This window comes from Camellia sinensis, chromosome 5 (genome assembly GCF_055761805.1).
Source record: "Camellia sinensis isolate YWXY chromosome 5, ASM5576180v1, whole genome shotgun sequence".
NCBI classification, from domain to species: Eukaryota; Viridiplantae; Streptophyta; class Magnoliopsida; order Ericales; family Theaceae; genus Camellia; species Camellia sinensis.
The window spans coordinates 207,395,143-207,408,906 of NC_138965.1; the positions used below are offsets into that span (position 1 = coordinate 207,395,143).

General features: G+C 36.3%; 2 protein-coding genes across 2 annotated transcripts; one reads left to right on the forward strand and one right to left on the reverse strand.

Annotated features, from left to right (window-relative positions):
• Positions 1-1,247: 1,247 nt before the first annotated feature.
• Positions 1,248-8,042, forward strand: LOC114278753 (serine/threonine-protein phosphatase PP2A catalytic subunit). Its single transcript, XM_028220883.2, has 6 exons — positions 1,248-2,036; positions 3,943-4,057; positions 5,122-5,230; positions 5,313-5,390; positions 6,631-6,822; positions 7,369-8,042. The coding sequence occupies exons 1-6, from the start codon at positions 1,784-1,786 to the stop codon at positions 7,540-7,542; spliced, it is 921 nt and encodes a 306-aa protein (XP_028076684.1). The 5' UTR covers positions 1,248-1,783; the 3' UTR covers positions 7,543-8,042.
• Positions 8,043-11,224: 3,182 nt separating this feature from the next.
• Positions 11,225-13,457, reverse strand: LOC114278752 (putative inactive receptor kinase At1g27190). The gene has a single exon (XM_028220882.2). It carries the CDS (start codon positions 13,274-13,276, stop codon positions 11,474-11,476), a length of 1,803 nt encoding a protein of 600 aa, XP_028076683.2. The 5' UTR covers positions 13,277-13,457; the 3' UTR covers positions 11,225-11,473.
• Between the last annotated feature and the right edge of the window lie 307 nt (positions 13,458-13,764).

Genomic DNA, 13,764 nt, shown 5'->3' on the forward strand with positions numbered 1-13,764 from the left:
ATATCATCTTCTTCGTCGGAGTTGATTTCAATGCTTGGTGGTTATCAATGACCCCGATCAATGGAGAAAGATATGATCACCGGTGGTCCTCTTCCATGACAAACACGGTGACAGAAAAACGTAGAAAAAAAAACAAGAGAGGAAGGGAAGCAAAAAGCAGAGAGAGAGAGGAAAGGACTTTTGGGTGTAGTGAAAAAGTTATGAGATTAAATGGAGATCACATGTTTCCCATGGGACCTATGGGTAATTTCCCCTATTTCAAATTTATGGTTTTATTCAACAATCTATTGGACTCTGTAAATAAGCTAACTCGAGTCTTGTAGTAAAATTTTCAAATTTAATTTAGGATTTATTTGTTTTGATATAAGATATTTTTGTCAAAAATATTTTACTCATTTTTTGTTATTTGGTTGAACAACAAATAAGTAAAATATTTTTTCATAAAAATATTTTTTGCATCATTTTTTAAAAAATAACTTACCTTTAAAATTTCAAAAAGTCTTTTAGATAATAAATATTTTTGTTTTAAGTGTCAAACAAACATAGAAAAATAGAAACAAAACATTTTTTTGTCTAAAATAATTTACAAGAAAAATATTTTTTTGTATAAAATATTTTATGTCGAAGCAAACGGAACCTTAAAAACTTACTAAAGTCCAAAATATGATCAAAATTGATTTGTTTTATCTTTTAAGTCGAGCTTGAATTTTAATTTTTATAATTATAAATAAGATTATATCAATAAAAAAATTTATTTGATGGAAAATCTTTTGAATGTTTGGGGTTTTTTTATTGGTCCTACGAATGATTGTTTTGTTAGATTAATCCTTACCATTTTTTAAAAAAATTGATAGGTTAAGTTCATTTTAATCTTGAACAAGTTACACTTCATTTTTAATTTGAAAATAGGGATAGATTTGTCCCTTGTTGGAAAGCATTTTACACTTTGACTTCTCATGTTAATTTTAAAAAATAAAATAGAATAACTTCTACTGTAAATATTCATTTATAATAAATTTTAAATTTACTTGTTGAGATCTAAATAAAAGAAGAAAAAGAACAACTATCCACCCCTTTTGAGATTATTATGAAAAATTTAAATATACTTGTGAAATTTGAATGAAGAATAATTTTATGGTTAAAATTACCTTTTTGTAATTTGATTTTAATTATTGGAAAAAAAATTACCACAATTTAATTTAAACAAATTTATAATATTAGTTCGTAATTTATCTTTTTTAAATCGAGCTAAAATGTGTGAGTACAGCACATCCGGAGAAACCAATCAGATAACTTCTCCACAATGAGCAGCTCGCCTTGACACGTGTCGAAAACCCTTTGACTCGGCGGAGCCACCGGAGCGAGAAATTTCGTCCCTTACTTTCATTTCGAGAGAGAGAGAGAGAGAGAGAGTGTGTGTTTTCATTTCATTTCGGATTCATTTGATTTTCATTTCACAATTCTTCCATTCCACCTTCATTTTCCTCTCGCTCTGTTTCTATACTATACTTTTTGTACATTCATATACAATTTCCTGCAATTTTTAGAGAGGGACAGAGAGAGAGAGAGATTCCATGAATGGAGATGAATCTCAAAACTAGAAAAACGATGAGAAAAATGCAAGTCTTCGAGTGACGATCGGACGATTCAAAACCCGATCCAGAGTGAAACCCTAATTTTCTGGATCGAATCGATTGAATCGAAATCTTCGCACTTAGCGAATCGATTTTTGAGGTCCGATCTTTGGTAGCTGTTTTAGATCGGAGAGAGAGAAAGAGAGAGAATGCCTTCGCATGCGGATCTGGATCGGCAGATCGAGCACTTGATGGAGTGCAAGCCTCTGACGGAGGCTGAGGTGAAGATACTATGCGATCAAGCTAGGGCTATTCTTGTTGAGGAATGGAATGTACAGCCGGTGAAGTGTCCTGTCACGGTGTGTGGTGATATTCATGGACAGTTCTATGATCTGATCGAGCTGTTTCGGATAGGCGGAAATGCTCCGGACACCAATTATCTTTTCATGGGAGATTACGTTGGTGAGTCTTTCACAATCACGGCCTCAATTTTTTCTGATATCTTTAATGTTTTATGTAATGATAAGGGTTGGAGATTTTGATTTTCAGAGAAGAAAATGTTTGGTGATCTGTAATTGAATTCGTATTGATTGGATATTATTGATTGATTTGTGTGTATTGTTTGTCCACTGATATGTTAGATATTGTAATATTTATATGTTAGATTTCATGATTTGGAGATAGTTTATAAACGCAAAAAAGGAAACAATGAAAATACCACATCGATCATCACAAGAGTCTTATGTTGGAATTTGGATCTATTTATTGACATATTAGAGTTATGTGTGAAGTTATTGCTAGGATATCGTGTGAATTTCTATATTTTTGGAGCACGATTTTTTTTATCTTAATATAGGTACTAATATTTACTTGTTCTTAGCTTTTGAATCCAAAAGTAGGTTGTGGTTGAGACGGGGCAACAGCTAGTACTAATTGATTAATTGTTGTTTAGCTTCGAGCATTGATGAATGATCATCAAAGATGATATTGGGGAGGAGTGATGTGTTTAAGCTTGAGATGTAGTTTAGTGGTTGGGCAGAATCATAATGAAATGGATTGATGTATACATGCAATAGACATTCGGTTTATACTTTTAAGCAAGTCCTAGTTCTGTATTCATGCAACTGGGCTTATTCGGGAGGCTGCATTCGTCTTATACATTTATAGTTTTAGGTTGCCAATGCATGTCTCTTTAATTTTTATCCAAATGATTACTGCATGCCTGCATCTACTATTGGAAAGTAAAAAAAAGTAAAACAAAAGCAGGAATAAAAAACCCTGGAATGCATCTGAAAAGGACGGTGTCGTTAGGCTTCATTGACCTCACACTGAATTCTTGCATATTTGGTAAGCTGAAGTCCTCTGAATTCTTGCATCTTTGGTGAGCTGAAGTCTTGTCCATATGAAATTGCTGTGATATTTGGAAATTGATCCATTGTGGGACCATGTTCATTGGAAACTTGAAGTTTCTGAATAGTTGCTAGATAAATATTTTATACTGTAAGGGTTGTATTAGTATAATTTTGGTTTCCTAAATTGGAACGGAATGAAGCCATGAAAGAATCATATTCATGTTTCTGGTGTATATTTGGTCAAATTGGAGGGTATTTTTAAACTATCACATAACAGTAATAACATTTCAGTAGTTATTTCTGATAAGTAACATTTATTGTGCTTGATGAAACATAACTTTTAACATGAATTAATCTCAACATTTATAATGATGGATTGAAGTTAAACCTTGAAAGCATTGTGAGAACTAAGTGTAAATCTGTTGACTGGAGAGAATCAAATAGTTTGGCCATTGTAAATCCGTTGACTGGAGTAATGACTGCAGTAGAAGATGAGGTAATATGGTTACAATCGGAGGTACTAAAATGGCAGGAGAAGGTTTAAACTTTAAATAATGTTAAGTGGGTGCAGAAAAACCTGTTAGTCTATGAATTGGAATATAATATTGCCCAAGAATGAGTGGAAATTTGAAGGGGAATCCATGTAAACTTGGCAAAATAGTTAAGAATTTGGGATACTTAATTTAGCTTGATTGAGTTGCAAAAGAAAATCTCTGGTTATGGTCAATAATAGTACTTTTAGTAGCTGTTGGTTAAACTGTCTCGAAGGTAATAGTTATACCTTACATTTTTGCTAGGGAATCGCCGAGAGATATTGCTTTCTTTCAAATTTGTGGGCCTTGTCAACTTGCTTGCTCTCTAGTGCTTTTGTATGGACTATTAAGCTCAACATTGGTTTCTGTCCATACAATTTAATGGAATGATATGCTATGTGAGACACAGGTCTGCTACAGTTTGTTGACATTTTTATGATATATGAATCTTCTAGCTTTTTAATTATTGTTCTAATGATGCAGATCGTGGGTACTATTCAGTGGAGACTGTCACACTTTTGGTGGCTCTGAAAGTTCGTTATAGAGATAGAATTACAATCCTTAGAGGAAATCATGAGAGCCGGCAAATCACTCAAGTGTAAGGCCTTTAATTTTTCATGTTGCATATTGTAGTCAATGTAAATGCATTTGGTAGTCTAAAGTACAAGTAATCAAACGATGTAAATGCATTTACTAATCAAATTAGAGACCTTCTCTTTCTTATGTACATTAAATGGCTCGATATTAGGTTTTTTTGAACTGCTAGTTGTACTGCAAATACTAATATATGTAAATAACACGGAAGTTTGACTATATTTTGAATTTTCTCAATTTTTTTTGCCACAATATTGTATATGATGGTCGGGGCGAGAATTTGGATATTGAGGACCTTCCAGTTTCCAAAGCGTACATGAAGTTTATTTGGAAATAATTCTGAGTCTGTTTGAATTTCTGAATGGAATAAACAACAACTATTTGTGATCCTGTATATGCTTTTGCATGTGGCGTATGTGGACACAAGTGGTGCCCTTTTTCATTCCTAACAAAATTTTATTTATTCACAAAAAATTGCTCACAAACCTGTTAGGAGCTAATAAAATGTAAGAGCAGGTTAAAATAAATGTGAATCTTGAGGGCAAGCATTGAAAAATTTAGAATAATCTCCAATTTGAGTAACTAATTAATTGGGCAATTTTAAGAGTAGAAATATAGTTATTTAGTGAGCTTGTGTGCAGGCATGTACAAAATGTATGTTATGCCTTAACAAAAAAAAATTGATCAGCAATAATGTCTTAAACAATTTATTGATCAGTTTGGTGGTTCTTGCCACTTCTAAAACTGTTTCTGGCACTCAAAACAAAGCAATAAGAAAACGATGAGTGTTTTTGAACTATTCATTACTTTTGTTTCAGAAAACATGAAAATCAAAAGCAAAAATGAAAAAGAAAATTTTGAAATCGATATCAAACAAGGTCTTAAAATTTTGTTGTTCGAGATGAGTCATAACTTTGATGATGACCAATTATTCAGAAGGAAACATTGAGTCAAAGACTTTCACAATTAATTGAAAAACTGTTTCACACAGCTCAGAACTGTGTTTCTACTTTATTAGCTCTCATTATTATTCATATTTCTTTCTTTTCCTCTTTGTTGTTTTCCCAGGTATGGTTTTTATGATGAATGCTTAAGGAAGTACGGAAATGCCAATGTCTGGAAGTATTTTACTGATCTTTTTGATTATCTTCCCCTTACAGCACTGATTGAGAGTCAGGTTTGAGTTGTACATTCTACACAAGTTATGTATTGATTGTTCTTATGACCATTTCTGACAGCTATATACTATTTCATTTTAGATTTTCTGTTTGCATGGTGGACTTTCGCCTTCTTTGGATACGCTAGACAATGTCCGAGCTTTGGACCGTATACAGGAGGTACATTAACTGATTGCTAATCACTGATATACATTGTTGTGATTTATGTGTCTTTCTCTGTGAGAAGTCCCAACTAATGAGCTAATTGGTGATTTTTATTTTAACTTCCAGATCAGATTTATGAATATTTTTCATGAAATGCTACAAATTAGATGCTGTTGCTAAATCCAGTCTTAGTATTTGCTGTAGTTCCTTCTCAACTTAAAACTGGGGCTTGCACTTTTTTTTTTTTGGATCAGTAGAAATCCATTAATGGAAGCCAAAAACGGCATTTACAAGGGCCATCAAACAACCAAGCTTACACCAAAACAGAGTAAAGAAAATTACAAGAAGCACTTTGGAGAAAAAATATGAAAATGTGCAGACAAACATCATGTGTTTGGGCTCATCCTGCAAAAGCAGAGCCGATCAAAATTGACAATAAAGTCTATCTGAGATAAATCATATATTTCAACCACAAAGTTTGGAAAGCCACAATCCAAGCACAGATGACTCCAAAACCACAAGCAAAAACCGAAAAAACAAACAGAAAAGAAAGGACCTCCATCCCAAGATCCATGGCAACTCTGGTGGTGGAGAGGTGGTAGGAGCAAATCTGATGCCCAACACACTTAGGAGACGGATGATCCGGCAGATCTGGTAGCGTGGAGGCGGCGCTGACGGAAGACGAAGGACGAGATCGGCAGATCCGATGAGGCCCCGGTTGGGGAAGTCTAAGAAGAGTGAGGATGAAGAGTAGAGTTCCCACCAAGAAGGGGAAAAAGACCTCTCATGGAGGGAGAAATGAAAAGACTAAGCTTCCAAAGTATTATTGAGCCAAAAAGGACAAGAAAAACAAAAGAGAGGAGGGGCAGAAGGGAGGGGAGAGGCTGCTGGATACTGAAGCCCCCCTCCCCCGCCCTGAGCTGTGCCTTCGGAGAAACCCTAGGAACTTGGGCTTGCACTTTGTGTGTGCATTTTTCCTTTCCATCATGGCATAAACGGAGCGGTCTACTTTTCTTTAGTTTCCACCCTTGGGTTCCTTGTTGAAATAAAATTGGCAAAAATATCATCTGATATTCTGACTAATAAAAAAAGGGAAAACACCTGATTGCTTTGATTCTCTTCCCACCCATCTGCTAAAATTTGGTTACTTACACTTTTATTTCCATCGTTTTCTGATCATTTTATGAATGTCCAATTTTTCTTCTAAGGAATTTGCCTTTGTCAGCATTTCTAACATTTGCTTGCGGGTTGGTAGGTTCCACATGAAGGACCAATGTGTGATCTCTTATGGTCTGATCCAGACGATCGATGCGGGTGGGGAATATCTCCCCGTGGAGCTGGCTATACTTTTGGACAGGATATAGCAGCTCAGTTCAACCACACCAATGGCCTCACGCTGATTTCAAGAGCCCACCAGCTTGTCATGGAAGGTTATAATTGGTGTCAGGTTTGTGAATGCTAAAAAATGAGATCAACTCCTATTTTTTTTTATTTTTTCTTTTTTAACTTGCTACTGTTTTTTTGGGTTTTTCCGTATTTTTTGGTATTTGGTACAACGGAAAACGGAATTCAAATTTTTATTTTTTATTCTTTATGGTCACCGGAAAACAAATCTATTGGGCCAAAAATTCTACCATTTTTTTTAAAAAAAATATTTTAGAACATGAAAAACATTTTCTGGATTAAAGTTTTACTAATGCTACCACGATACCTCCCCCTCCGTCGCCTCCACCCCCACCCCCACCACTAATGCAGTTTTACTAATGCCACCACACTATCTCCCCCTCTGTCACCCCCACCACCACCCCCACCACTAAAGCTACCATTATATGGATGCAATGCAACCATAGGGGACGGTTTCTCTGGAAAACATTTTTTAGAAAAAGTTTTTGAAAGGATGTTTTTGTTGGAAAATATTTTGCCGAAACAATTGGAGCGTTAATCTGTTTGCATTATATGTTTATTTATTATTGCTTTTCGTGCTTTTCTTTAGGAAAAGAATGTCGTGACTGTATTTAGCGCTCCGAACTACTGCTACCGGTGTGGGAACATGGCTGCGATTCTAGAAATTGGGGAGAACATGGATCAGAATTTCCTTCAGTTTGACCCGGCACCTCGGCAAATTGAGCCTGATACTACGCGTAAGACTCCTGATTATTTTTTGTGATCGCAATATCTGAATCGGTTGCCATTATTGGTGTTGCTGTAGATGTGTCTTTAAGGGAGAGAGGAAGTTTTCCTTGTTTGAGGGTCACTGTCAATCAACATCATTCTTTTTGTTTCGAGTTTGCTCTGCTGCTGAATTCAATTATGTGCTCAAAGAACTCGAGAGAGAGAGAGAGAGAGAGAGAGAGAGCTGATGGAAAGGCACGAAGAGTCTTGTTTTTTCTTGCTTTGTATATTTTTTGGGGAGGAGGAAGCAGCAAATGACATTTGGTATATTGTGTTTACTGTAATTTTACAATTTTAAGGTAGGAAGCAGATTTGGGAATGGATGTTGGTCGGTTGCCCGTTTTCACTGACAATAGTGACAAATTGAGAATGTGAGCAACGGTTAAAATAATTTTATAGAATTGAATTATGTGTCGTTTGGACAGGGCTTTCTTCCGCAATTGTTTTGGATTGAGGGGGGAAAGAGAAGTGATGAATGAGATTGGGTTTCTTAAAGTACAACCAAATCAATTGATATTTCTAGACCTCACACGACATTCATCTTTTTAATTTATTTGTAGTTGCAATCACAAATTTTCTATGATCTTGCTGCGGATTTTGTTTTGTTTTGTTTTGTACGGGGTTCTATGTGCATTGTTGTGTTTTTTTGTTTTGTTTTTTTTCTTCTGCTTACAAGATGAGAACGTGAGGAAGATGCGAATGGGTTCTTTTTGTTGTGGTTTTTTTTTTTTTTTATTTTTGTTTTTTTTAGATACAGGGAAAAAGAAAAAAAGATTCTGTAGTTTTTAATAAACAGCAACAAATTTTAAAATTTATAAATTTAACTTTGGAAAATAAAGGTACCGTCATTTGTTTTAAAAATAGGATTCCTTCTCTCTTTTTTATGCCAATTTCACTACGGTAGGTAACTTATCAAAAATGCTCTCTTTTTTTCTTTTTTTTTTAATGTTTTAAAAAAGGGTATTAAGTTTTTTATCAAAAAAATAATTACTACATCAAAACAAAAAATTGTGGCGAAGTGGTGAGCTCAATCCATTGCCACTAATAACCTGCCATTGCCGGTTCAGTCTAGTTGGCAGGAGTCCTATCATGGGTTTTACTCCAACGATTCAAAGCTCTTGTAGATGCCTGTCTGTCTATAAATCATTAATGAAAAAAGGAGTACATTGCTGGTTGGGTCTAGTAGGTCCGTGAGTTAGTTACTATGAGGCGTTCCACTAATGATTCAAAATTGTTGTTGTAAATTTCTGTCTATAAATATGGTTGCCAATGTGAATCCACAAGCACATCCACAAATAGATCAAGGCACAACTCAACTCTAGCTCAATTCAAGGCCTAGTGAAGAAGATTCAATAACCTAAAATTACTTGGCACAAATCTCGTGCTCAACCAATTGATGATAAGACTCGAATTCATGACTTCTAGTCATCAAACCAATCAAAAGTAAGCTTCAGCCCACCCCGCACCACCCTCAGGTGGTCAAATAGGTATCTGCCTACTGTCAAATCAACAAATCAGCGCATATCACTAAAACTCAAAACTTTTGAGAGATCTTTATTGGGGGGGCCTTAGGGAAGGTAGGGTCAAGAGCATGTGCTCAAGCAATATCTACACGGATATACCAATACTAGTGTGTTTATATATGTATATGTTTTACAAAAACTACCATACATCCAAAGGGATATGTAACAAACACATGAAACTGACACTCACATGGAGAGTTGGGTTGAAAAACACAAAAAAGAGTGTCTTATGGCCCATGATACAGATAATGTTGACCATCCATTATTCCATCTCAACTTTATATCCTTGGACAACTTTTTACGATATCACAACTTGCATAGTCATCAGAATATATCAAGTTAAAGATCCAAAGCAATTATGAATCAAGGAAAATTAAAAAATTTCAATTTGAGACTCTTAGTTTAGCTATGAACTCAAGAGTTCAATGAACGAACCACCACAGTAAGACCTAAGTGGAATTGACCTAATTGCTTTAACTAATTGCTGTGTGTGTTTTGAGTGTAATTGCATCTCCATAGTAAGTGAACACTACCAAGCATGAACTCAAGATCCAAGTTCACAAGCATGTCTACAAACCACAGTTGTTGGCTTAAGTCACCAAGCTTCCTCAGCAGTGGCGGACCCTATGAAGGACACCACGATGGGCACGTACCCCTCAATCTTTCATGCACGTACTGTTTCTTGCACAAAATAAAAGAGAAAGGGATTCTCAGACCAGCTTTGATTCAAGTCAAGCTATATAGGGTGAATAAGTGATTTATACTATGAAGGGTTTCAACAGTCTCAAAACCAATAACAACAATGCTACAGAAATCACATTTCTCACCGCCACTCTCACAAGGTGGTGAGAAAGTTGGTGCCTATCTTTTTGATAACTAAATGAAACTGAACACAAAGTTTCCACTTTCGGAAGCTACTACTGGTACAGAAATGGAGATTCAACATAACGCTCCTGTTATATAATCTAAAAGGCTACTTCAAAACAAAAGTTTACACATGCAGGATCACCAATAGAATGAGATAGTCCAGACTCCTCAGTGAACAATTGCCATGTTAGTCTTACACAGGGCAGCCCTGAGCATAGGCTCACTAGGCCATGGCCTCGGACCCCTCAAAATAGATCCAAAAAAAAGAACCCCCTCTTATTATAATTTAGTGTAATATATTAGGTATATTTTAAGTCCAAAAAAAATTTAAAAAAAGTCCAAACTAACTTAAAATAAATTGACCCATTAAAAAATTGAAAGGCCCATTCAAAATTAAAAGAACCCATTCTCTCTCCCTATCTAATTCCTATACCTAACTACTCTTAAGCCAATTTTGCCAATAGCTTCACAGCAACCCAACAAAGTGCACAAAGCACTGAGCAGCGAGTAGCACACAAACAGAGCACTGGCACAACTGAGCGGCACTGAGCAGCACACAAACAGAGACACGGAGCAGAAGCAGCAGCACAACAAGCATAGGTAGATTATTTTTTTTATTCAATTAATTAAATATTTATCTTATTTTTTACTTAATTACTATTATAATATTGGTATTTATATAATCAAGAAGAATTTGTTTAAGTTTAATAATTCACATCACATAATTTAAAAATTTTGTATTTTGTTAAGTGGTGGTGGTGCTCTTGTTTTGAATTTTGATCTATAAAAGAATTTTGATCTCAGCTCATCATGACTCTTATAAAAGTACGATTGATTTATTTGCTTTTAAAAATGAAAGAAGAGCGAGAATCAAGTGATACTTATTAGTTGTTGTAATGTAATACTAAGTATTTTTTGTGATTTTGACATAAATCTCTTGTCTTTTATCTTCAAATTTTTTTTCATCCAATGGAAAAAAAAAATATGAAGGACTCAAAAAATTTATTAGTTAATTATCGGCTTTGGATCCTGGAAGTCTCGGGGTCAGGCCTATACATTTCATCATAGTCCAGACTAATTTGCATAGAAAGCATATTATGATACATCATAATCTGTATGCAATAAAAGTTCAAGAACAGTGAAAACTGAAACCAAGAAACACTGAAGTTCGAATTTTTATCGGATGCTTGAGGCAATGAGGAATAGTAAATATCATCAAGTATGAAATGTACTGAATGCTGAAAGAGAAAAAAGTAAGCCTAAGTTAAAATAGTATAGTATGAGATATCAACTAACAAAGAAAAAGTATATTGCACAACAAACAAACCACAATAATTTAACATAGAATAAACATGTTACCAACATTAAGAATTGCGGACGCAGCTTATGGAAGAAGAATGGCAGCTACACCAATGCTGCGGAAAGTAAAAGGTTATATATGGCACATAGCACTTCCTGCAAACTATACAAGAAATGAGCATTTCCTTGCATAACGCTTTGTGAAAACATCCCATTTGAATCATTTTGCACCAAAATCTACTCCTTACAGTCAAGATCAAGGTTCAAAGGAAACTCATCAAACTGTTCAGAGAAACTGTATTCCTCGGCCAAGCTCTTCAACGACTCATAAACACTGTACATAGAAGGCCTGTCCTTAGGCCTAGAGGCCACACAAGTACAAGCAACCTTAAGGATTTGCACTATTTCATCATCATGGCCTCTTCCACATAGAGACTTATCAATGGCATCCTTGCTCCGATTCGAGCCAGAGAGCTGACTCACCCAATCCGCCAAGTTCCCTTTGAACCCTTCCTCAGCATTAGTCACTCCAAGAGGCGTCTGCCCTGTCACCAACTCCAACAACACCACCCCAAATCCATAGACGTCACCTTTCATCGAAGCAATCATGATCATTGGATATTCAGGAGCCACATAACCAAACTCCCCCAAATCTCCATCCACAACAGACCCATCATCAAAATCCGATCCAATAAGCCTCGACAACCCAAAATCCGATATACGAGCATCAAAATCATCGTCCACAACAATCACATTCGAGCTAATGTTTTGGAGAACGTATGGGGGTTGACAACCATGATGAAGCCAAGCAAGGCCTCTCGCCGCACCCAAAGCAATCCTAAGCCTCCCCGGCCAATCCAATGAACCATTCCCAACACCACAATGCAAGAGCGAATACAATGTCCCATTTGGCATATGTTTGTACACCAAAAGCCTCTCATCTTCCACAACACAAAACCCTAACAAAGGCACCAAATTGGGGTGCCTGAGCTCCCCCAGCCTATTCATCTCCAATCGAAACTGCTTCTCGCTAAGCTTACAAGCACTCAATCGCTTAATCGCCAATGCCGACCCATCAGCCAAAACCGCCTTATACGAAACCCCTGTTCTTGCAGAAACAACAATGTTTTGCGGATCAAAATTGTTAGTAGCTGCAATTAAATCATTCAGTTTGACTTTAACAATGGGTTTCTGAAACAAAGAAACCTGAACAAGCCTATGAGCTCTCAATCTCTCAACCCAATTGCTTTTATCTACAACACCATCATACCCACCTTGCATTTTCCGAGCAGAACGCATAAAAAACCACCAAAACGCCCCAAAACCCAGAATCAAAGACCCTGCAGCTCCAAGAACCCCTGCAGCGATGATAATCGCTAGACTTTTATTGCTCAATTTCCCACAATTCGATCGAATCGGATTCCCACAGAGACCCTTGTTCCCAGTGAAGTCATCCGCGGTGAAATTGGACAAATCGGAGGGAATCGAACCGGAGAGATCGTTATTGGCGACAGAGAACTTCTTCAAGCGATCGAGCTGACCCAACTGGAAGGGAATGGAACCGGACAGCTTGTTATTATTGAGGAGTAGATTGTTCAAGAACCTGCAATCGACGAACTCGGGAGGGATGGGACCCGAGAAGCCATTACTTGAAAGATCTAGGGTTACCAAATAGGGTAACCAGATACAAATTTGGGGAGGGATGGGACCGGAGAGGGAGTTACCGGAGAGATCGAGGGACTGGAGGTTGCGGCAGTACTGGAGGGAGTCAGGGAGGGGACCGGAGAGGGACATGGTGGGGAGTTGGAGGCTGATGACGCGGCTCTCTTTGTCGTTCCAGCAAGAGACTCCGGTGAGTTGTTTGCAGATGTAGTCCACGGAGGTGTTTGTGAAGGTCCAGGAGGAAAGCATGGAAAGTGGGTCGGAGAGAGAGACTTTGATTCCTTCGAGACACTTGATGTCGTCTTCTGAGGCCATGGATTTGTAGAGAGAGAGGGTGAGGACTGAGAAGAAGAAGAAGAACAAGTGGTGGGTTTTCATGGTGGTTTTGGGAATCTGGATTGGTTGGGGAGGAGGTGGCTAGAGAATGGTGGATGATGAGAAAGAGAGAGAGAGAGAGAGAGAAGATGAAACAGGTGGGCACTAGGCCGCCATTGACTCTGTGTTTTCGGGAAAGCTGAAAGAGAGTGCTTCTTTCTTTGACTCTCTTGCTATTTTCTTCTTATAATTTATATATAATATTTTATCTTATTAACTTAATTTATTTATTTTATTTTTTTATACTCTTTTAATCACAACCTAAACGTGACTCACCTGTTAAGCAAGATCTAACTAATCTTCTTTGAAAATTTTGGATTTAATTTTTAGTTATAAGTGATTTTATTTGATTGAAAATTTGAGAAGAAATTTAAAAATAAAAAATATAAATATAAATAAAATATATCTAAATTTTACTTAATTTTATATATATATATATATATTATTTTTTTTCTTACTAAATTTATTCCTAAATTTATTAATCAAACACG